The 26,281-nt window shown below is 36.0% G+C and overlaps 2 protein-coding genes across 2 annotated transcripts; one reads left to right on the forward strand and one right to left on the reverse strand.

The window, feature by feature from the left end:
• Positions 1 to 9,366: 9,366 nt before the first annotated feature.
• Positions 9,367 to 18,542, reverse strand: LOC110877691 (probable acyl-activating enzyme 1, peroxisomal). Its single transcript, XM_022125881.2, has 5 exons — positions 18,448 to 18,542; positions 15,514 to 15,575; positions 13,799 to 14,170; positions 12,915 to 13,434; positions 9,367 to 10,415 (listed from the first exon to the last, which is right to left on the reverse strand). Exons 1-5 carry the CDS (start codon positions 18,461 to 18,463, stop codon positions 9,511 to 9,513), a joined length of 1,875 nt encoding a protein of 624 aa, XP_021981573.1. The 5' UTR covers positions 18,464 to 18,542; the 3' UTR covers positions 9,367 to 9,510.
• Positions 18,543 to 25,549: 7,007 nt separating this feature from the next.
• On the forward strand, positions 25,550 to 26,281 carry LOC110874334 (chloride channel protein CLC-d-like). The gene is made up of 2 exons (XM_022123069.2): positions 25,550 to 26,050; positions 26,180 to 26,281. Exons 1-2 carry the CDS (start codon positions 25,865 to 25,867, stop codon positions 26,225 to 26,227), a joined length of 234 nt encoding a protein of 77 aa, XP_021978761.1. The 5' UTR covers positions 25,550 to 25,864; the 3' UTR covers positions 26,228 to 26,281.

Genomic DNA, 26,281 nt, shown 5'->3' on the forward strand with positions numbered 1-26,281 from the left:
ACTGGGAGCGGCAACAATGGGAACAATGGTGGGAACGGAGCACGTGGAAGAGTATTTACTATTGGCGCTGGGGGAGACTCGCAATGATGGCAATGTTAAGACCGGTACGTCTTCATGAATGATCTTTTTCTGCTTCTGTTTTATTTGACTCTTGATTCGATTGGGGTTATGTGCCTTAGGGTTCAGTCGTCAGTTAGGACTGACTCCCACCTTTCTTGTAAATAAGCATGTAGTAGAATTAACTGATAGTAAATCGATGGAAGCTTCTCATGTTCTTTTTGGTTGTAAACTTGATCTCGTGGGTCAAGCGTTCGACATTGACCTACTTCCCAATACTCTTGTAAGTTTTGACATTGTCATTGACATGGACTTGGTTATCTATGTATCAAGCCGAAAATTCTCTGCAAAGAGAAAATCGTGCGTTCCCTCTCCCCAGTGGGGAAATCCTTATCAGTTTAAGATCATCGTAGTGGTGCCATTGTTGGCATCATCTCAGCCACGAACGCCCAAAAGTGTCTACGAAAGGGCTGCCCTGCTATTCTAGCTCCCGTCACCGATTCGCAACCTGGAGAAAGGAAGATCGAGGATCTTCCAGCTGTTCGAGAATTTTCTGACGTGTCTTCTGAAGAGTTATCTGGTTTACTTCCATATCGTTAGGTGGGATTTCAGAATTGACCTTATGCAAATCCTGATTCCCCTCTGGGATACAGCAATCCCTTGGGTTCGCTGGATACTATCACAGATTCATCATGGGATTTTCAAAGACTGCGTAACTACAACCTCCTTAGCACAGCTGGGAGCTGTGAATTCTTGGGAAACAAAGTCGCGGAACGATTTCCTTCTGTTACCTCTGAATTTGAAGACCCGATTGTTCAAATGGTGGGACCAACATTCGATATCCTTGGCGAATTTCGGGACGAAATCCCCTTTCAAGTTGGGGATGATGTGGCACCCAACTGACCTAGCAATCCTGTTTTTTTTACAATTTGGTTTACGTGGCGTCTATGCAGTTATCTTGATGCTTAGTGATTGTGTGTATGTGCTTGATTATTATGTGTGATTATTATTTGTGTAGTATAACATATAGTTAAGTAGAGTTTCTATCGCTTCACTCTTCTGTGCTTACTTGTCAAATTTCGAGACGAAATTTCTTTCAAGTTGGGGATGATGTGACAACCCGAATGTTTGAGATGCATATTGATCATAAATCTCGGATAATCTGTAGTGTTGAAAGGAAACATGAGTTATTGATATTCTGACCAAGATGAATATGGAGTGTGTAAAGTTCATGAATTGGTAATATGTTCACTAATTGATACGTAAGGGGTTCGGGTATTAGCTTATGATGATAGATAATTATGTGAGTGAATCCGTAGTTGTTTTGTCATGATGATTGAACATTCAAAGTTAACAAGTCCTTTAAATGTTATCCATTCTTGGGCCGATAACATTTTGATTAGATCGAGTATTCACATGGGCCGACACATATGGATTGTCTAATAGATGTCACATGAATATTAATTGCATTAAAAGATGATGCCAGTACATTACTCTTTGTGCATATAATGGGAACCAACATAATAAGTTCAATTACCTTCTGTTGTGCGATGGCCCAAGTAAATGGGCTTGAGCCCACTTCGGCCATCAGAGTAAACCGCCCCAAAGACTTTAATTAATTAGAGTACGTATTAGATGAGGATTCATTATCGCAAGCTTAAATAAATCAAACCCTACTTCCTCTTCCTTGAGTCACGACAACAGTAGATCCCCCCCTCATCAGCGAGACATCACCTCTTTTGGGCGAACCTTGGTTAGTAAATTCGTGCTTTGATTCTTGTGTTTATGTGACTGACTCTCGTTTATAATGATCCTTATTTGTCAAATTCACTATATATGCATAGCCAGATTTGATCATATGTATGTATGTATTATATAATTGTCAAATTCACTAATCTAATTGGTCCAATAACACTTTAGGGATGATTAAAATTGTCGGCCATAATATGAAGATCTATAACATAATTGACATTGTGTTATGCATAATTGATGTGAAAGCTACTGTCATGATTAAATTGAAAATGTGATACTCTTGTATAAATAAATGGCGGCTATGTGTGTGTGTGATGGTAGCTTTGAATTGATCAACCATGTGCTACTGGATATTGTGTCAAAATAGTCAATAGACATTAATGGTACAAGAATAAGAGATAATGTGATGAGTTGTTCTCATGTTGAGTATTAGGGGTCCAATGAGAATTTTACTAAATTAAAGTGGCCGACCATGATATATAATTGTAAATATTGTATGTTGAGCAAGTGAGTTATGGGAAATAAGTTGTTGGAGAAGTGTGGTTGGTCCTAGTGGGCGGCACCTCTTATTAATATTGTGCCACATAGCCGCATAGTGGGTTGGGTAAATAAATAAAGTGAACTGGAATCTTTTTCTTTGAGCAAATCACTTTTAGAAAATTGTATATAGATATCATGTGGGCTGACATTTAGTAACGAATTGTTAGGGATACATGGGCTGGGTTGAATTGTTGGGCTATAAAAGGGATGGATCAATGCGTGGACTCGGGAGTAGGACCGTGAATCTGTAGATGGTTGTCTGATATAGGCACTTAAATAGAACACACACAACAGCCACATGAGACCCGGGGCCTGCTGGGCTGTACACCCTTGCCGGGGCCCAAGTCACCTAGACTCCACTATTTTCTTTTAAATAGGCTGCACACTTGAGTTGGACTATATGATTTACTGGGTTGTTTACTGTTAATGAAATGCTAAACAACGTGTTTAGTTGTGAAGTCAAGAGCATAGTACAATAAACACTAATACATGTATACTTGTTCATTACCTGCTAACGAGGTGGAATAATGCGTGTTGTGCTAGTATACAAACTGATTAATATGTGTAACTCTTTTAGGGCGTGATTGATCAAACTATTAAACGAGTAAATAACCTTACCGAGCAAAGCCAAGGTGAGTTCATCTTTCTTGAGCATGCGTCCCGGTGGTTGGGACAGTCAGTGGGTATTCCTGGGAGGGATAAGTCTTTTGGGTAAAAACGGGAATGTTGGATAATATACTCTTCCTATCACCTTTAAAGTCCCTCCGTGTTGTTTGGTTACCTGGGTTGTAACATGGTATTAGTTAGTAGCGCTACTTAGGTTTGGCAACCTCACCCCGTTCCTGGGAGGACGGGTGTTGAACTAATGACCTAGTCATGACCAATGCTTTGATAGGAGCATTGGAGAAAGGGCAAAATCATCAGAAGCCGTCTTGTATTGGGGTATTATCAACATTGTTTTCAACATTACTTTCAGAATTAAATCCAATGGATTAACTAAACACTTGGTAATCAACATTTTCATAAAACTATGAACTCACCAGCGTTGTCTGATACACTTGTTGCATGCTCGCAGGTCGTTAGGTATCTTGGATGTGGGGAACTTGCTGTCTGGAGTAGCTGGAGTGGTCCTGGGTCGACTGGGAGGATTTATGCGATTGATTTCATGAAACTATACTTGGGTTTTGAAACAGTTTAACTTCGTTTACTATTTGCTTCCGCTGAACTTATTGATTTTCGTTTAAACTTGTTGAGGATGTTTTTATTAATAATGGGGATTTTATTTATAATTTGTACTGGTTCAATGTAATTGGTGGCTCGTTATTGGTATGTCACACGCCTAACAGGGACACTCCCTATGTGGTAATTTGGGGGTGTGACATGTTGAACAATTTACTTTCCCCTAACTTACTTTTATTTTTTGCTTTTGTTTTTGTTTTTAACTTGATGGTTTGGATGTTTGATTTGGTAATTTAGGACGTTTGGTATTGTTTGGTGTGGTATTTACTGATAAAACAGGTACAAACGAGGCTTAGAGTGCTAAACATTAGTGCTACTAAAGCCAGGACAAGAAAACCGGAGAAAGAAACCTGTTTTTCAGCCTTGCAGACTGTCCACACGGGGTCGTGTCCAGCCGCCACGCCCCCGTGCCCACCTCCCAGACCTGCTGTTTGTTAAATTTCTGCAGAATTTTTGCCAGACACGGGGTCGTGCCTAGCCAACACGTCCCCGTGTCCATCTTCTGTAAGTTTTCGTTGCTGGTAGTTGAACACGGGGTCGTGTCCAACCGACACGGGGCCGTGTCCAGGATGCCAGTAACATAAAATTTTGCTTTTAACACTATTTTACACATTCAATCAACCTAAAAACTTATTTTTGGGACACATTGAGGACAATGTGTAATTTAAGTGTGGGGTGGATGCTAAAACCTTGAATTTTGCAAGTCCTAATACCAAGCCTTACACAAAACTCTATTGGAACCGCTAATCACCCCAATTTTTTTCCAAAATTTTTTTTTTTTTTTGTCTAACTTTAAGTTGGGAATTCAAGTCTTAACAAGGTAATATTTTTACAAATTTACAACCGATAGCGTCGTGATAAAAAGAACCAACATAAGAAAATTATGAAAAGGCATGACAAACTTAGTTAAAATTTGATTATATATACTTGGTCACATAAAAAACCCTTTTCCCACAAAAGTGAGTTTTGAGCCTTTAACGAGCATACAAATATATATCTTTACACTAAATGCTCATTTTTCGTTTCTTGTGTGAATAGCCGCTTGGTTCGTACGACTCTAGAACTTGCCACAACAATACATTCCCGGTCCTTACCAACTTAAACCCGAGTAAGTAAATGATGGAGGCATTAGGACTAACCCTTTTTCTTTCTACCCTATTATTTTTTTTTTATTTTTTTTAGTAACAACGTTCGGTTTTCTAATGACTCTATTCCTTAAAAAAAAGTTATATATTTTGATGAAACCAAATAAACAAACAAGTTCATAAAAAATAACCTTGTTTGAAACAAGTGGTTCATCAAAATAAAATAAAAATGTGAAAAATAAAAAAAAGTCTTTCAAAAAACCGACGTTTATTACGCCTTTCGCCCTTTTTACTAACCACTAACCCAACCACCCACCTTTAGCCCAAGCCTAACCCTTCATCCAAAAAGTCCTCTTGATATTTACAAAGGTATATAGTTAAAAAGAAGGAGGATTGATTGCTCGGCAAGCTTATGGTAGGAGTAAGTTCCATGCCGCTCTCGAGTGATTCACTAAAAATACACCTTCGGCCGAGTGTTGAGTGATTCCCCCGTGAGGTATGTGAACTTGTATATAAATGGAATTTTAAAAAGGTATGTTATGCCCTTATAAATAATTTATCTTATGAAATGTTTTTAATAAATCATGACGAATAGGATTGTAAATAAATAAAAATAAAATCTAAATAATCTTGGAAATCCTGACACTCTATGACAAGCCCAAAAACCTTCTCTTCTACCCATTCCATTTGGAGTGAATAAAGCCACATTATAAAGAGTTTTGCTTGAGGACAAGCAAAGATTCAAGTGTGGGGGTATTTGATGTGCACAAAATGCAACATATAAATTACATCAGTTGTGGCTTAAAACTAACCCTTTTTTAGTACTAATGTTGGAAAAAGTATGCTTTTGTCTTCCTTTTGTATTTTCAGGATTAAATGAGCTCAAAATAACAAAAGAAGCAAAAATACAGCAAAATCTAACAGAAATACAAGAAAAGGAACAAAAGTGATATGTCCGACCCCCCGACAGCATCTCCCCAAGCAAAACAGAAAAGCCAGAAGACTAAACACGCCCCGTGCTCAGCGAGCACGGGGCCGTGCCCAAGAAGCAGCAGAAAAGACAAACCTATAGAAGCTTCTATTGCCCACCACGGGGCCGTGCCCAGCGGACACGGGGGCGTGGTCAAGTTGCTGCAGGCGCATTTATTGTAATTGTGAATTACAATTAATGAAGAGAGAGAGTGTCAGACGGACACGGGGCCGTGCCCAGTGGGCACGGGGCCGTGCCCAGGCTTCTGTTCAGCCTATAAATAGGAGTGCTTGGAGCTCTTGCAACTCATCCCTTGGCACACCACCTCTTTCATACTTCACCCACCACCCACCACCATCATAACACCATCATCCACCACCATCATCCATTGTCCATCATAGAGTGTGTGAGTCGTCTCGGGATCCAAGATTGATCGTAAGAGTTCTTGACAATCAAAGGCCATGTTTGTCTAAGTCTCTTACATCACTTGGTGAAGACAAGTGTTTAGTGTAATACTTTTTATTTTTAATCTTTTGCACTTTTTAATTGGTTTTGTATTAATAACTTTAATTACTAGTTTCTTATGTTGAAGGTGACTCTTCCTTATCGTTTGTCCGTGGTGTCTTGACGTTATTTTACTGTCTATATAAAATAAAAGATTTTCACCATTCATATCTCCATGGTCTATATGGAGGTATGTTGGCTACCTGGTCGGGGGTTAAGGGAACGGTTTGGTAAGAGTCTTGCCATTGTTCAGTGAATAGATCCTTCAAAGGACCTGGGTCAAATTTAGAAGGACCTCCTTCAATACCCAAAGGTATTGGATGGCGGGGGTCCAAACTCTTTGATCCCCTCATAAGTTAAACTACTATTAAAACTTTAACCCGGCTACTTAGGACTGTATCCCTGCTGACTCAGACTACTTAGCAGAGGGTAACGTCGCCTTCAAAAGAGGGGCCTACCACATTATGCATTAATAACTTAATTAATTGTCTTTCAATAATCCGACCCTTTAGGATTGTATCCTTGCTGACTCAAACTACTGGGTTGAGGGTAATGTCACCTTCAAAAGAGGGGCCTACTACAATAACTAAGATAATCTCTTAAACAAGTGCAAAAGTGCGAAGATAATCAAAGGTTACACTAATACACGAGTTGGATCCAAGTGATTCATCTTGTCTATCTGTTTTTATTTTTATTTTATTTTTCAGCATTTTAGTTAGTTTTATTTTCTTAGTTTAAAACTCTTTTTCTAACATTTTGATTTGATTAGACGTTGAGGATAAACCGGTACTAAAAGCTCTTGTGTCCTTGGACGACCTCGGTATCTTACCAACACTATACTACGTCCACGATGGGTGCACTTGTCAATATGTGTGTTTAGTGTTAGTAAATATCGTGTTTTATAAATTTAAAACTTGGCTAAAAAGTGTAAAAGGGCTTAAAATATACACCTAATATATATAACACCTCGCACACATCATAGGCATAAGGGATTGATTGTTATGGTTTAAACTTGGTTAAAAGCTAATTATGGACTAGATAGAAGAAATATAAAAATCATGCCCGCAAGGTGTTTGTTAAAATGCCTAAACAAATGCTAATATGTCGAAAATTTCAAATAAAATGCGTAATTGAATAATATGGCGAATTACGTGTAATATGAAATGATATGAGTTCTAAACACGTTGTTGGTTGAACTCTATAGGCAAGGTGGTTGAATCTTCAAGTGGTCAAGTCGGAGCAGACGTGCGCTTGAAGGATAAGCTTTGAAAGGTACGCGACTTATAGTTTCGTTACATTATGTAGATAAACTAGTCGTAATTATGTTAATGTTGTTATAGTGAAATGTATGAGTTTGGTATATCACTGAAGTGATGAAACTCACTCGACAACCAAACAGGTAACAATAAATAGATAGTTCATGTTTGGTATGTCATTGAAGTGATGGAATTCACTCGATAACCAAATGGGTCAAGTAGATAGTTAAAACTATAGTGACTTAAAGTGACTCGAATATCACGCAACAAATCGGTAGAATGAGTGCGTAAGCCGAGAAACGGACACGCCAAAATTTGATTGATGAACCCTTGGATTTGGGTCAAAAACTTAGAAAAACTTGATTTCATTGATTGTTGATAAAAAGTGTATGATTGAATTGCAAATAACAAGCATGACAAAAATGCGTGCGCAAACCATGAAATGGGAGCGAAAATGCTAATGATTGACAAGCCCAGAATTGGGTAAAATGGCAAGAAATGACCATTGTTATATGACATGTAGTATGATGATTAAATGAAACGAGTCGAATAATCTCCTAAAGGATTTATAAGCCAATAGCTTATAAATCAGATTTTATTGAGAACCAAAGTGGTAAGCGTAACCGTGATTGTATTACGGTCGCATAGAAACAAGAATCGTGTAAAACGGATATGTATATTGAAAGTTATGCCAATTTATAAGTTTGATGTTGGAAATAACATAGCCGGGCATGTGCAGCTCAAAAAGAAGGAAACCTTCTGTCGAAAATGGGTTGTCGCGCTACGCGACCATATCCCGGTCTCACCGCCGCGCCACGCGACCATTGTCGCGGCCCGCGACAGGAAAGGGCCAAGGCTCTCGCGGCACGCGAGAAGCCCTATATCTGGCAAAAAAATTTTAATTTTGTTAATACGCTTATGGAACTTGTTTTAAAGGGTTCTCAAAGCCTCATAACTAATGTTTATGTTGGTTTTGAATGTAGGTGAATGTTATGGGTCTCTAGATGAAGATCAAGCGACAAACAAGAACCAAACACATGTTTAAATGAAGCTTCCACATTTGATCTTGTTTTGTTTTATTAAAAGTGAATTATGTAAACACTTATAACATGGTTTTTGAATCTTTTAAACATGTCTGAATACTTACGATGTAAAAGTTTTTGTTAAGTGGCATTTTTAATATAAAATACTTACTCTAATGATATAGTAATGTTAAATTAGAATGGGTCTTACACCCAAACCAAAAACTCCCCCAAACCCTAGATCTCACAATATGTGAGATCAGAAATGAAAGACAAGGTACAATACAATACCTAGATGATCATCGATAGATGATCATCAACAACTGCAGGTCAAACTCTCACAAATAGAGAGGAATAAACGTTGATCTTCAACAACAGATCAATACAAACCCTAAAACTAGAAAAAATGAAGAACTGATATGCGAACAGGTGAGAGAGAATGTGAGGAGTGGCTAATGAACATCTGCGCAAAAGAACCTCTTTTATATGTCTCCACCAACAATTTACACTTAAGTCCAAAAGAATGTCAAGAGATAATCGCGGCCCTTCAAATGTTTCATAATACACCCTCAATCTTCTAACAATATTCCACTGTTATAACAAACTAACAAACAACCAGTTAACTGGGCCAGTGAATTGGGCCACAAACAAAAACAAGTCCATTAACGTTTAATTGTTACCAGCTCATCATTGGGCAGCCCAATAAATAAAACATATGAATTAATTCTCTTCTTTTTAACAAAATTCTGACCTACTCCTTGTTTAGAATTGAACCAAAAAATCTTCCACTAAGAGGCAAGAGCATTGGCATTTTAAGAGTAGTGTATTTAAGTTCGCTTATTAAAACAGTTTATTTATTCCTCATGTTTTTAACTTTGTGTAGAAAATAGCTAGAGATTATTTATTGATACTTAAATGCCATGTTTTTAACTTCAAGTAGAAAATAGAGATGATTTATTGATACTTAAAAATTTAACACCACCAAATATTTGAAACTTCATCAATACACTCTTCGCTACAATTGAAGATACAAATATTTAAAAGGTAAACAGTTTCGACTTTCATTCGATTAACATTTTGGAGACTTACACTTTTTGATAACATAAACTGCCCATCAAGTTTGCCTTCTCCCTCAACACAAACTTCTGCACTTTACCTGTCGAATTTCTTGGCAAATCATCAAACACAACAGTACGAGGTGCCATATAATGCGGCATGCGATCTCGACAGTACTCGATTATCTCCTGACCATCAACATCAACACCATCCTTCAACTTCACAAATGCACACGGAGTTTGTCCCCAATGATCATCTGGCCGTGCAACAACCGCCACCTCCAAAACACCAGGATGACTATAAATCACTGTTTCTACTTCAATCGTGCATATATTCTCACCACCCGAAATTATAATATCTTTGCACCGATCTTTTACTTCAATATACCCATCTGGATGCTTAACCGCGAGATCACCACTTCTAAACCAACCACCCGCGAAAGCCTCTTCGGTTGCTTTCAAATCTTTAAAGTATCCGCTCATGATTGTATTACCTCTAAACATAACTTCACCTAATGATTTCCGGTCACATTTTACACTTTCCATTGTAACGGGATCTTTAACGTCGACTTCTTCTGTTACGAAACTTGGTACTCCTTGTCGTGCTTTGATCTCCATTTGTTCTTCACGAGGCAACCGATCCCATTCGGGTTTCCATAAATTTTTGGTCGATGGACCGCCTGTTTCGGTGAGGCCGTAAACGTGTCTCACATGAAACCCTAGCTCCTCCATCTTTAAAATGATCGTTGGAGGTGGAGGGGCCCCGCCAGTTAGGATGTCAACCTTGTGTGGAAGTTGTTTTTGATATGTCGATAGAGAATTCGCGATCATGTTCAAGACAGTTGGAACGCCATCCATATGTGTGACATTGTGATGCAATATATTGTCGAATATTTCCTTTGGATCGCAACGTCGGATGCAGACATTGGTGACACCTGAAATATATTATATTGGCGTTAAATAAATTGGGGTGTAAAACAGACGACCCACTCGTAAATTAATCAAGATGGGCTAGCTAAAAGCTTTAATCATGACGTTCTTAAGTAAGCTCATGCCCGAGGTTAAACCTGTTTAATATAGAAGTTCGAGCACGAGCTTGCGTTTCACTTATCGAGCTCGAGCTAACTGGTTAGTATATGAACCTGTTATTTAGAAAAATTGAATTCAATAGACTTAATACAGATACATACAATATTATTTTATTTTATATAAAACTATGACAAAAATACTTAACATATTCGGCTACAAAGTTCATTTTTCCTATAAAGTGTACAAAGTCTTAAATCACCACAATTTCAGGCAAAAAAACACACTTAAAACCCACAAATAACATAGTGAAGATAACTAAATCACAATATCCAAACCCTAACAGTCCTTAAAAACTTCAAACACACCATCGTACAACTATGAATATAAAACACAACATGATAATCAACATAAAACACACTAATGTTAGTTATTCGATAATCAAAGCCTTATCATCCAAAACACAACATAAAACCCACAAATATGGTGTTTTAGTAATCTTCACTATGTTATTTGTGGGTTTTGAGTGTGTTTTATGGTTGATATTATGGTGTTTTATAACTTTTTACACTTTATAGGAAAAATGGACTTTGTAAGCAACTCCCACCCTATATATATATAGGGAATGTTCTATGCAGAACACAAAATATTGCAAGAACACGCAGAACACAATGAATCACCTATTTTTTCAATCCTAAAAACCTAAAAAGTAAATTAAAATGTTGCAAATGTAGGATTTATTGTTTCTTACACTAGAATTCAAAACAAAATACGGAAATTTTTCACTTTTTGTAAAACCTACACAGATGTAGGTTATGTGTAGGTTAAATTACCAACATGTATGTAAGTTACGTGTAGGTAAAAAAAATATGGTTTTTTATGTATATATAACACATATATGAATCTAAGAAACATAAAATTTAAAAAAACATGAAACTTAAATCCAAAAATTTAGTGTTTTAGAGTTGTTCTTTTTGTTCTTGCAGTAGTTAGTGTTCTGTAATGATTCTCATCCTATATATATATATATATTCTAATGGGGTGTTTGCATGATGTGGCAGCTAATAATATACACCTTGCTAATCACGTAAGATATTAATTTTTTTACATTAAAAAAATTATAGCAAATCATACTCAAATTAAACAGAATAAAATATTTGTTTTTATTGTTTAATTTTTTTTAAAAGTTAAGGACATTTAAGCATCGCATGAGAAAGTTGGTTTAATAGCAAACAATATGTCTTAGAGAATTATAGCATATGTTTTAAAAGCTATAATTACGTAAACTCTTAAATTATGTAAATTACTTTTTTTGTCGTCCTTGCATTATAAAATAGTGTACACACATACTAGTAATCACAGAACGTTTTATTTATTTTTTTTACCTTAAAAATATTATAGCAATACCATAATCAAATTAAAGAAAATAAAATGTCTGGTTTTATGATGTATTTAAAAAATAGAATATCTGCATACGCAAAAATAAAAAAAACAATAAAAATGATGTAAAATTACCTTATTTTACATTAAGTTTTAGATACAAAGGGTCTTAATGTGCAACGTTGTGCAATTGAAAAGTTAACGTGCGTAATTATGTTATTAATGTGCATAATTCAGGTTAACCCAACCCATGCATAATTATGCAAATAACATGCGTAATTAGGGTTTAACCCCATCCTTACGTAATTATGCAAATAATGTGCGTAATTACATATTATAGCGTGCGTACTTTTAAAATGAACATGCATAATTCACTCATGCACCGTCGCACGTTAAGGGGCTATTGTACTTTAACATTCCTATATATATATATATATATATATAAACATGTATATAAATTAGTTAATCAATAATAAACGGGTTAAACTAGAGTTTGAAAAACTATTTAGTTGCCTGTTTACCACAATAAAATTGTTATCAGTGACAAACAAAAAGTATCAATAAATGTGAAAAATAGCACAAAAGTATGACTAGTTTTGTGACACAGATGTTTCTTATTTATAACTGTAGGTACCTGGAAAATGTTCAAATACATGGTCTTTCAAAACTAGGAAGTCGTAGGAAATATATCAAACGCACCTCGATTGAACTTATTCTAGCGGAATTGTAACAGTCTTGTTGAACTATACGATCTTAAATTTTAGGTTTTAAGTTTTCGCTTTTGGATTTTTAGCTTGTAGATTTTGGATTTTATGTTTGAGATCACTATGTCTTTTTACTTTTCATTGTGTTTTTCATCATTTTCGTCATTATGATTTTTTCCGATTCATTGTGTCCTTTTTCCCTTCTATTTTGTTATAATTTACGATCCATTTCTTTGTACCACTCAACTCAACATCTAAACTTCTACCTTTTTAAAAAAGGATCATTAAATAACATTTTTGTAGTATAGATTTCCATTTCCTTACCAACTATAGCCATCCCCCACGAGAAGCACCATCCATTGCAATGAAAAATAGGTAATGACCAAAGGTATGTTGGCATCTCACCCATACCACGCATGAACACCGACGATATGGCGCTTAGATAAGCACCTCGATGGCTAAAAACAACCCCTTTCGGCCTTGATGTTGTGCCAGATGTATAATTTAGACTTATAGGATCGCATTCATTGTTTGGACGGATTATGGAGAATTCAGTTTCTCCACTGTCTACAAGGCTCTCGTATTCGCATAGTGAACCAGGATCAGATATAATGACAACCACAGGATGTTTTGATTGTGTTTTCTTGAGGATATCAATAGCTTCCTCTGTCACTTGCAATAGTTGATAGTCAACAAATAAGATCTTGGCTTCCGAATGCTTGAGAAGGGTGGAAAGCATATTAGGGTCAAGACGTGTGTTTAGATTGCAAATAATGGCTCCAGCCATAGGGACAGCGAATTGAAGTTCTAGCATTGCTGGCACATTTGGTGCTAGCGTTGCTACCTGCAGTACTCGGTTCATAAGATTAAGGCCATGTTTGGCTTAGCTTTTCAAAATAATTTATACCTTTTTGAAAAAAGTTAATAAGTCACAATGGATTGACTTATTGACTTTTCCTCTCACATGATAATTTTATGCCAAACACCTTTTAACTTTTCAAAAAGTTAATAAGTCACTAAAATAAACAATCCAAAACACCCCTTAAGTTCAATAAATATTTTTGTATTAAAAAGTGCCCAAATCATTGTACATTATAGGTTAAATGTTTTTATTTTATTAAATATGCAATTTTGCAACTTGAGGAGATATATAAATTCCCCTTAAGATAATAGATATTATGGATCGTTTCGAAAGAGTCAATGCTTACTACGTCGCCACGAGAAACCCCAATGTGGTTAAGAGTTGATGCGAGCTTGACACACCGATTATGTGTTTCTTGCCATGTGTAGGTGATGGACCCATAGATGATGGACTTTCGTTCTCTGTAAACTTCGGCTGCTCGCTCCAAGAAGCTAATGGGCGATAAAGGAACATAATTTGCGGAGCCGCTGACCATACCCTCCAACGATCGCCATTTTCCATTCATTTCTTCCCCAGATTCCACCAACTGAGACGAGGTTATCGCACATTGAACCTTTTCAGAACAGTTTGGGGTAGCAGTGCAAACTACAGGAATCCTGGTATTTGACTTCTCGAAGATCTTGTGCGTAGTGATGTTGGTAGACATGTAAGAAGAAAACTGCATTTGATAAAATAGACATGTAATAAAACTTACATACCTCATAACATTTGTGACACAACAAATAAAAGACTAGTGCTAACCCATTGGCCATTACCCCACCCTATATCGTGGTGGTTACAAGAATAGTGAAAATATTATACTATACTAGTCAAAAGAGGTCCCTTTGATAATTTACTTTTGTGTATGTACGATCACATTTTAACTAGGGGTGTACAAAAAATCGAATTAACTGAACCATAACCGAATTAATCGATAAAACCGAACCGAAAAAACCGAACCAAATAAAAAACCGGTGAGTCGGTTAATGGTTTTTTTGAAAACCAAAAGTAGCGGGTCGGTTATGGTTATCATTTTTTCCATAACCATCATAACCGAACCGAACCGACATATAATAAATCTTTTTCGGATTTAGCACTTTTCACCATATTTTCAATATTTTATGTTTTTGACTGAAGATTTTTAGTACTTATGGGTTTTTCAAATCATTTTGTGGTTTTGGTTGAATGTTTATTTGAATTTATGGAACGTATCATATCACTTAATTTGGATATTCGATAATAATTGGTATTAATATTATAGATTATATGTACTTTAATACTATGTAATATACTAATATATACAAATATGCAATAACAATTTATTCCAGGTTAAAAAAAATTAAGTTATTTTTAGCTAAGCTAAATACACGGTTAACCACCCATAACCGACCCGCTATAACCATCAAAACCGAATAACCATAACCACCATAACTGATCGGTTATGGTTATGGTTATCCAATAACCGACATCGCGGTTATGGTTATGGTTTTTGGTCAAAACCGACCCATACACACCCCTAATTTTAACTATAACGAATCCACAATTATGTAAAATATGAAAAGAAGAAATTATCATAAATTTAAGAGTTAATTGCCATTTTAGTCCCTGTGGTTTGAACCATTTTGCCAGTTTAGTCCAAAGGTTTCATTTTTAACATCTGGATCCAAAAAGGTTTCATTATTGCCATTTTGGTCCAACTGACTTAACTCCATCCATATCTGTTAAGTCTGCCAAGGGCATTTTTGTCATTTCATTTAAAAGAAAAAGCAATAAAGAAAAAAGGGTTAATAAAAAGAAAAATGAAATGACAAAAATGCCCTTGGCAGACTTAACAGATATGGATGGAGTTAAGTCAGTTGGACCAAAATGGCAACGATGAAACCTTTTTGGATCCAGATGTTAAAAATGAAACCTTTGGACTAAACTGACAAAATGGCCCAAACCACAGGGACTAAAATGGCAATTAACTCTAAATTTAATCATAACAAACTAAAGTCACTTTGAAAAAAAAAACCGAAGTACCTTATAATTACAAAAACCGGAGCCATTGTAGTCCATGACTGTAAGATCCATACCTGCAAGGCCTATTATGATACGAACCAAGTCGTAATCAAATGATCCAAAGAAATTAGATGCAAGCCAGAAAAGAAAGACTCAATTCATAATTTTTCATTCATATCAATAACAGTTCCTAACTCACAATAAATAAGAGAATGAAAACAAACTACCCACTATCCTAGTGTTGCATTACTTCCTAAAATAATGCAAAAAACTACTACACCTACATTAACAATAAATAACTATTAAATATTTTGCATGATAACGTGGACTGTGTTGGCAAGGTACATATCATTCCACCCCCCTTAAATCATCCTTTTCCTCAAGGATGAAGCCGAGACATGCCTTCGCGATCCCCCACGGTGGACGCCATTCGGTTCTTCTCGTAACATTTGGAGCGGTACTAACGAAATGCCACGGTGGATGCCATTCGAGTTCTCTGATTACATCCTCATTGGCTTGTTCTTTGCTTACAAGACCCCAACAAATGGATGTGGTGATGAAGTTTCTACGTATGTGTTCCACGCTCATGGGTGTGGTACCTTGATTACTTGGACACCACTTTGGAATTGAGTTTAAGGGGGATTTTGTTTTGAAGATATCACTGTACGATTGAATTGGTGGTGTTGGTATGAGAGGTTTAGATTTGGTAAGGAGAGAAATGGATGTGGACAGTCCAGTTGAGGGCGGTCGTTTTGGCGGCGACGATCCTACTGAAGGGGCTTGTTTGGGTGGTGGTGAGGCAGGTTTTGGTGGCGGTGTGGCAACAGTTGATGGAAGGTGGGTTGATGACTGCGGTTGGTGGTGGTGAGGCGGCAATGACCGGTTGTGTTGTGGAGAGGTAATTGGTGGTAGCGAGGTAGGGGTGTCGCTGGGTTCGAACACGGTTCGAATCGATCGGAACTCGTTGAGAAGGGTTTGCAACTGAGACTCGAGCTTCGCAAGAGATTTGTTCATCCATTGGTAGAACTCGGTTTCGGATAAAGTGTGAGCAACCATGGTCGGGGGATCACGACGGCTCTGATACCAATTGATACGAACCAAGTCGTAATCAAATTATCCAAAGAAATTAGACGGAAGCCAGAAAGAACTTTAGAGAGAATTCAGACTAATTCATAATTTTTCATTCATATCAATAACAGTTCTTAACTCACAATAAATAAGAGAATGAAAACAAACTACTCACTATTCTAGTGCTCCATTACTTCCTAAAATAATGCAAAAAACTACTACACCTACATTGACCAAATGACAATAAAATAACAATAAATAACTATTAAATATTTTGCATGATAACGTGGACTGTGTTGGCAAGGTATATATCATATTAATAATCATATATTATATATATAATATAAACCAGGAACTAGTAAGATTTCCGCGCTTCGCGGCGGTCTTTTGGTTGATATGAGTTCGATTTCGTTACAGTACGAGTATACACTTAGTAAGTTAGTATAGCAATCCAAAGAGATAAAAACAGCTACTAGTACATTGCCGTTTTTTTTTTTCAAATGGTATTTGTTTGGTTTAGTACATCATCGGTACTAAAAATATTGTACTGCAAATACACCTCCGTTTTCAACTAAATTATATCAAAAAAATTAAGAAAACGATGAATAAATACATTGAATAAAATAAAACAATTGTAACCAGAAAAAATCTTGTGAGTGGCGCCGAACTACAAATTTGTAAAGACAACATGGGCTGAATTGTAGCAATTAATTTGTTTGAAGGGAAATAAAAAGGTAGGTTACAAAAGCTCTAAGGGTGAAGGGGGTGCTCACCTAATAGGTGAGTCCCCTCTCTTACGCCAAACTAATCCCCGTGTGCCACGTCAACTCCCCTCTTAAACTCCCCTAACACCCCAATTTGATGGCGCCACTCCCCTCTTAGGTGAATTGGTTTTTTTTTTTTTTTTTAAAAAAAAAAAAGAAAATCATTGATTGGATGGCAGCTCCCTCTCTCCTCTCTCTCTTCTCCCCCCTCTTCGGCAGCTCCCCACCGTTTTAAACCCTCTCTCTCTTCACCGCTGGAGTTGGCGGCACATATGCCGAGCGGCAAGAGGGGACCCCGATTGCAAATCGGTGGGTACCCCGCCCACCCTAAAAGTTTTAAACATCAATAATCATTTGCATGTGTGTAATGTGCAAAGTAAAACTAAAAAGTACCTCTCGTAGAAAATTATAAGAGGGGTGGGGGTGGTTATCACTCACCACCATTTATCACTCACAACATCCAATCAATTTTCGTCATGTCATCAACCATTATTCCATCACTCACAACCTTTTTTAGTGGAAATGTCATCACTCACAACACCCAACAATAAACCCTCACACCCCTCACATCCTTCCTTCTATCACGCGTCAATTTTATCACGGAATAATGGTTTCACACATTAACTTTGAGGGGTGGCGGTGGTTTGTTTGTTTGTTTCACACGTAAACTTCAAATATCACAGACAAAACTTAAGCCACCCGGGTGGCCTAAAAGTTTACAACATCAAGAATTATTTGCATGTGTGTATATAAAAGAAAGTGGTAATAATAAAACAAAATATATAACATCAAACACCACATGCCATCAAGTAGATCCTAAATTCAAAGTTTGACCAACAATAGTCTTGCTGACCCTACAACCCCTTTCTCCATAACAATTCCGGAAGCGACAGCCATGGTGGTTAAGTGATTACCGACGGCCCTCGAAAAGACCGGGTGTGTATGTGAAGACGCGTGGGGATAACAAAGCGCCGGAACTAAAAGAAAAAAAATCTTTGGTGGCCAATTTTTAAAAGAAACCAACTTAACTGGCGCTAAGCAGTTGGTGTTTTATATATAATAATATCATCTTATTCAATAGTACTGAACATAAAATAATAAATAAAAGAAAATCAGATCTAACCTTTTATGCCTAACATTAGAATAATGTGATATCTTTCGGTGAATTATTTGATACAATTTATGATCCCTAGTGTTCGTATTTATATGCGAATGATAAGGATCCCAAGAACAACAAAGTGGACTTGTGTGGTATGATAAGTGTGAACTTTAGTTAAAGAGCCATATCGATCCCTACGATATCCACCCAACTCACACTCTCTCACTCAACCAAGAGAGATAAATGTCCCACCCCTTGAGGTGTGGTGGCAACTAACTTTCTAAATTTTAACTAGTGTTACAGTGGTGGTCACGGGTATTAAGTTTCATCTATGGTAGGTCCGGTGAGTTTTCTCCTCCAGGTCTTAAGTTCGAGTCTGAGTGATAGTGGTTTCGCATTGAGGGGTTTAAATTGAGGATTTATTGTGGGAGGGGGCTCTCTAGCGCGAACCCAGTTAAGATAACGTATGCTCCCGACATTCATAGATAATTCACATCTTTAAAAAAAAAAAAAAACTTTCTAACAATCTAACTTGGAGGTATGGGGTTTGATCCCCACTTGGTGTGAAACATTAGCCGGTCGAGATCGAGAGAGAGAGAGAGAGAGAAAGAGAGTGAGAGAGAGAGAGGTAAATCGATCACTCATTCAATAATAAAAAAGTAACATGATACCTAATTCAAGGGTTAGGATCAAATACAAAGGATAAAATAAATAAGAAGGGTAAGAAGGATTCTAGTCCATTGATCTTAGATTTGGATGGCTAAGATTAGTTGTAGGGAAAAGAAGATAATAGAAGGGCATAAAGGGAATCCTATATTTATGGATTTTCTCTCTCCACATGCAAGGCACATGCCAATTCCCCCATCGATTTAAAACGTCCATAACTTTTTCATACGACATTTTTTTTTTAAATTTTTACCATAATAACGAGCGTTTTTTTATCTTTAATATGAGTACCATATTATCATATAAAAATAAAATAAAAAATTTCATTTTTACTGGGTTTTTTTTGTATTGTGTTAAAGGTTCAGGTCATTGTGTCTTTTAACTGGGTTTTGGTCACTAGAGTTTCTATACATTGTGTTATTATCAAAACCTATAACACAATGTTTATTTGGGTTCTATCCATTGCGTTTTTATAAGAACCTATAACACAATAAATGACACAATGAAGATGGTGTTATATCTGGGTTTCAATAAATTGTGTTATTAGTTCAGATCATTGTGTTTAATATGTTATTCATTGTGTTTTAATATGTTGTCCATTGTGTTTTAATTATTTGTTCAATTTTTTTTATTATCTTTGTTCATTGTGTTTTAGTTTGTTGTGTATTGTGTTTTTGGTTTGTTTTCCATTGTGTCTTCATCTGCTCTCCATTGTGTCTTTTATCTGTTGTCATTAATTGTGCCTTTTATCTGTTGTTATCAATTGTGTTTTTATTTAGTCTGATACTTATTGTGTTATATGTTATCGCCATTGTGTTATACGTTATGGTCATTGTATTTTAGTATGTTGTCCATTGTGTCTTTATCTAGTTGTCATTGATTGTGTTTTTGATCTACTTTACATTGTGTTTTACATCATGTCCATTGTGTTATTATCAAAACCTATAATACAATGTTAATTTGGGTTTTATCCATTGCGTTTTTATAAGAACCTATAACACAATATACGACACAATGAAGATGGTGTTATATCTGGGTTTTCTATGAATTATGTTATTAGTTCAGGTCATTGTGTTTAATATTTATTTATTGTGTTTTAATATGTTGTCCATTGTGTTTTAATAATTTGTTCAATTTTTTTTTATTATCTTTGTTCATTGTGTTTTAATTTGTTGTGTATTGTGTTTTTAGTTTGTTTTCCATTGTGTCTTCATCTGCTCTCCATTGTGTCTTTTATCTGCTGTCATTAATTGTGTCTTTTATCTGTTGTCATCAATTGTGTTTTTATTTAGTCTGATACTTATTGTGTTATATGTTATTGACATTGTGTTATACGTTATGGTCATTGGGTTTTAGTATGTAGTTCATTGTGTCTTTATCTGTTGTCATTGATTGTGTTTTTGATCTACTTTACATTGTGTTTTACATCATTTCCATTGTGTAATATGCAACTGGGTTTTTGAATTTTTTTTTTTTTGAAAAATATAACAATATGGTACTCATATTAAAGATAAAAAAAAAGCTCGATTTTATGGTATAATTTTTTTTTAAAAACAAATGATGTATAAAAAAGTTACGGACATTTAAAAATTGAGGGGGAAATAACATGTGACTTGCATGTGCATATTCTCTTTCCTCTTGTAGACAAAATTACCCTTTTCATTTAATTACTCATAGGACACTTGTCACTCTCTGGTGGCTTCTTACCCTTCTTATTTTTAAATACTTTGTATTACAACTCAACCCCCTAATTCAATGATCTCTTAGCCTATTAAGTTAAAGGGGATGTGGAAAACTTTGCTTATTTTGGAGGTTTTGGGTTCAAGTCCAAGCATACTAAGTTTGTGACACTAACTTGGTTAACGATATCCTAACCGTACGCCGTTAAAAAAACATGATACCTAATTAATACACTCATTCAATAATCAAAAATGTAACGTCATAATTAATTAAGACAAGTGTACATTGTAATTCTTGAATGAGACTTGTCTTAACTAACTCAAAAGTTAGGCTTATGTGTGTTCTAAGTTTCATTAATGAAAGAAAAGAAGAGAAATGGAAGAAAAAAACTTGATTGTGTTTTGAAGATATATTTTTTATAGAGAAATTGAAAGAAAAAAAAATCAGGCTAAATTATCCTTCCAAATTGGAAGGAGTTGGAGGGTTGAAAAAGAAGGGAAAAGAAGAGAAATAAAAGGAAATGAAAATATAGTCTTTTTCCTATTTTCCCTCCTTAAACTCGGAAACACAACATAATAAAAACAATTATTTTATTATTCGTCTTTTAATATTTTAGTTAAAAAATTAATAATTAGTTTCATATTAAATTAATTTGGTTGATGATATGAAAAGTTAAAAATTATCTTTAATTAAAAAAAATAAGTATCCAAAATTAAGTAGGAGAGAGAGGCATGATGGTGGCATTCACACAAATGGGTTAGCAATTTTTTCAATCGTGGTAGTCAACAAATGCAGTATAAATGAAACTGCACGTGACTGGATCTTTCGTTTGGTAAAAAACAAAGCTGGTGACTGGTTTTTGATTGGTGAACGGGATTTTACGATCAAGATGTGATCGTTGTGGGAGCTGTGTGGGATAATATGAACAAACAAATGATTAGGTGGGTGATTGTTTGACTCAATCATTTTTGTTCACATAATAAAATGGGTCAAGGCCCGGGGGTTTAAGTGTCTTTTAAGTTGGGTTTATTTATTTAAAGAGTTTATTTTTATATGTGGAGTCATATTTTAGGTTTAGATATTGAGTCTTTGTTTAGTTTCCTATTTGATTGAGTCGGTTTCTTGTTTTCCAATATGTTTGATTAGGATAAACAGATACTTAAAATATTGTAATCTATGTGCTTTGATTTATAAGTAAAATAGTCGAGCGAGTTTGTTTAATCTTTTGTTTTGGTATTCTATCATTTTGACCAATCTTAGCTTTTAGAATTATATCATCCAAGTAACAACTGCGTAGTATAAAAAACGATTTTGACGTTCCTGTTTTATCACTATTATGCTCACAATCACTTTGTACACATGAAACCATTGTAATTTTAAGTTTATACTTATCCAACATAATAAAGATATTTTTTAGTTTTATATCTCATATTCTACTACCATGATCAGTTCACTTTCACATCTATCTTTCAAACTTTTAGGATATCCATTTCAAATCACATCTATCTTTCAAACTTTTAGGATATCCATTTCAAATTAAGTGACTTTATAAACTCAATAGTCAATATCATTACACCGGTATGTTCATCATGAATTGCCACGTTAGTTATCATCGTCATCAATCGTGAGGTTTCATTTTTTAGCACTCAATTTTGAGGACACCGGTATGTTCATCATGAATTGCCACGTTAGTTATCATCGTCATCAATCGTGAGGTTTCATTTTTAGCACTCAATTTTGAGGGTAAATTACAATTTTTCATCCTCTATGTTTATATCGAATTGCAATGGATAACCTTTAACTTCAATAATTACAGTCACAATCCTTTATTTGTAAAACCCACTACAACATACGTCCTTTAACATTAACCTGGTTAAAATTTTCAGTTAACTTTAATCACATAAGAATAATTTAGTCTTTTTACCAATTACCAAATCATTTAAAAATATTTTAATAAACAATACTAAAATAATACCTAAAATCCTCTCTCTCCCTAGACAACATCTGGCAATCACCACCACCATTTAAGAACCTCTTGTAACAATCCCAAAATTCGATTTGTTTAATCATAGTTATAGTTAGACATTAAGATATTGGGGCTTTTGATTAGAAGATGAAGACAAGTTGTTATGTACCGATTAAATGCACTTTTGAAGGCCACGATCTAAATTTAGTTTAGCAGTTTAACTCTATTGTTTATGCATGTTTTCCATAATTTCATCATTCCCATGTCTTCCATTTTTTATTCCTAGTTTTTAGCAAGTAGTTATCTTCATCCAGTATTTGTACGTTGTTTTGAATTAACAAAGATATGAATGAAAAGAATTATTCTAAAAACTCTCTCTAAATTGCTTTCTTGATTCTTTCTATTTTCTTAGGCCAATCGATTCTCGGTTGGAACCACAACAGTGGTATCAGAGCCGTCGTGATCCCCCCGACCATGGTTGCTCACACTCTATCCGAAACCGAGTTCTACCAATGGATGAACGAATCCCTTGCGAAGCTCGAGTCTCAGTTGCAAACCTTTCTCAACGAGTTCCGATCGATTCGAACCGCATGGGAAGCCCCCCAAACCCATATCCAATCACCAACCTCTTTCATTTCCGAACCATTACCTGCATCAACAGTTGCAAAATCCACCCATTCCGTCCAACCTTCCGCGACAACAGCCGTGAAACCATCCCCAGAAAACGTATCAGCCCTAAAACGGGTGCCCGCAGCCACACCGCCAACAACTACAACACCGTCTCCACCAACCCCTGCACCTCCTTCCACTGCCCTAAAACCCATACTAACCCCAGCTCATGTTTCTATGGAGTCATGTCAAGAAGTTAAACTCATGATCAGTTTCTCAAAAGCACATGATGTGTCTTCGGAGTTATACTCTGATCATGTGGGTGTGCTCACTTCCCAAAATCTCCAAGTACCCACCATGTGGGAAGTGATGGAGTTGTTGAAAAAATATTACAACACATTTGGAACAATCTACCCCTGGGTTCTTGCTAAGGTTGCTAATAGGCATGAGGTTATTCCTGGTAATGATTTCCATGCTATATATAAAGAGGCAGCCTCAAAACGCGAGTGGCGTCCACCGTGGGGACTCGTTACTACTTCTCCAGATGCTACGGTACAAAGCAAGTGGCAACCGTCGTGGACAACTCCAAGTGCTTTTTCGATTTCACCTTGAGGACAAGGTGAATTTGAGCGGGGTGGAATGTTATGTACCGATTAAATGCACTTTTGAAGGCCACGATCTAAATTTAGTTTGGCAGTTTAACTCTATTGTTTATGCATGTTTTCCATAATTTCATCATTCCCATGTCTTCCATTTTTTATTCCTAGTTTTTAGCAAGTAGTTATCTTCATCCAGTATTTGTACGTTGTTTTGAATTAACAAAGATATGAATGAAAAGAATTATTCTAAAAACTCTCTCTAAATTGCTTTCTTGATTCTTTCTATTTTCTTAGGCCAATCGATTCTCGGTTGGAACCACAACACAAGTATGTTGGCGTAAGAATTACGTTGAATCTGTGTGGTCAGAGACTATGGCCGGCGGCGATCTCCTTATGGTGGAAATCAGATTATGAGTGAAATCTGATCAAAACCACAAGTTTATGAAAGGCCAAAAGATGATATGGTGGTGGTGGGCTTTACGTTACAAACTAATCAAAATTGACTTTCTTTTCACCTAAAGAATTTACATTGTTTGCATTTAGTTGTGGCTCAATTGACAAACCACGAGGGAGTTTTAAAAAGGGCCTGGAAGTGGAGCGGGTTTGAGATGATTTACATACTAAAGTGAAAAAATAGATTGTGAAGCCCTAATTCTGAATTCAAAGATGATGATGAGGATGTGGTTGATGTGGTTCACGGTGGGGTTTGCTTCCACTGCTGCTGTCATGGGTAATTCCTCTACAAAGATCTCTTGCACGATCGTCACTCTCTCTTTCCAGTTGAAGAATCAGTTTGATTCGTTGAAATCATGCCTCGATTCGGCGTCACCAAAGGTACTAACTACTATCTGTTAAGGTTTTTGATTTGGAAGAGTTTGAAACAATCCTCAATATATAGATAGATCAAACCCCCTGGCCTGATCTGTAATGAAATGGAAGGATCATAACGTTACAGATCTAGTGGTGGTGGTGGTGGTGAGGTTGGTTGAAGATGGTATCTCTGTGGTGTGGTGGAAGTTAGAGAGAGAAAAAGAGCAGGGAGAGAAGGAGAAGAGAGAGATGAGAGTTATAAGGGCTAAGGGGAGATGAAACAAGGGTGAAAATACATAATTGCCCTCACATGAGGTGTATGTGACTTCACTTAAAGTTAAAAATTAACCAAGTTAGTGTTAAAGGATCAAGAGTGTAATGTTTTTAATAAAAAAAAAAAAAAAGATTGTGCCTGTAATTATTGAAGTTAAAGGTCATCCATTGTAATCTAGTACAAACATAAAGTACAAAAATTGTAATTTACCCCAATTTTTATTTTAAAAACACTTTTGAAACTCTTAAAAACAATTTAGAACCATTATTAGCTATTTGGTAACTAGTTAATACATTTACATTTTCTATCGTGTTGAGTTTTCAAACGCCTTTTTCAACCATTATTTATCTTAAGCATATCTATCTACTATACTAAAGCAAAATAAAGGTTGACTATTTGACCATGATGTGGCATCTCTCTTTGGCCAGATAATTGTGAAAATGGGCGCCATATCTCAATTCTCTCAATTCTCAATCAATTCTCATACCGCCTCACAATTCCATCATTCTTCTTTCACAAGCTCCTTTGATTTTGGTCAATCCAAACCATAATTGTTCATCTCTCTCCAATCAATCCAAACCCTAATTGTTCGCCTGTATGTTTTAAAACGCTTATAAATCCTCCTCCTCATCATAGGTGACTACGAAGGGTTTCTTTCACTTTTGAGTTGGTTGTGAAGAAGAAATAAATTCAGTCATTCTGTTGGATCCACTTGATGAATCAATCGCACCAATCATCAACTTCAAACGTTTTCATCTCATCAATCTCACACAATTGATCCAACAATAGGGCTCCAATTTCACGAGATCAAGTTTCTGGATCGATCTCGTCACAATTATGCTTTCGAATCAACTTCAGAACGGCGTCGAGACCGCCAAACTGATCTGGTCTCGGCTGGCCAACGCCGAAGATGGCAGTGACGCTGAGGGTGATGAGGATGGGGTTTTGAGAAGCGAGGGTTTTGATGCTGTTGAGAGTCTTGATTATGAAGTTATCGAGAATTACGCCTATCGCCAAGAACAGGTCTCATCGTCTTAAATTCATTCTTATTCAGTTTAAATAGTTATAATTATCGTAATTCTTACTGAGTTAGATTTATTTTTATTGTGTTAAATTTGTGACTTATAAACATCTAACTGTTTGTAAGTGCAGGCGCGAAGAGGAAAGCTATATGTTTGGTACAACGTGGGGGTGAAGTAGTTCTTTGCTTTGCTAATTGGCATAGGTGTTGTCATCAAGAAGCCGACCACCACG

The sequence above is a fragment of the Helianthus annuus genome, chromosome 7, assembly GCF_002127325.2.
Source record: "Helianthus annuus cultivar XRQ/B chromosome 7, HanXRQr2.0-SUNRISE, whole genome shotgun sequence".
NCBI classification, from domain to species: domain Eukaryota; kingdom Viridiplantae; phylum Streptophyta; class Magnoliopsida; order Asterales; family Asteraceae; genus Helianthus; species Helianthus annuus.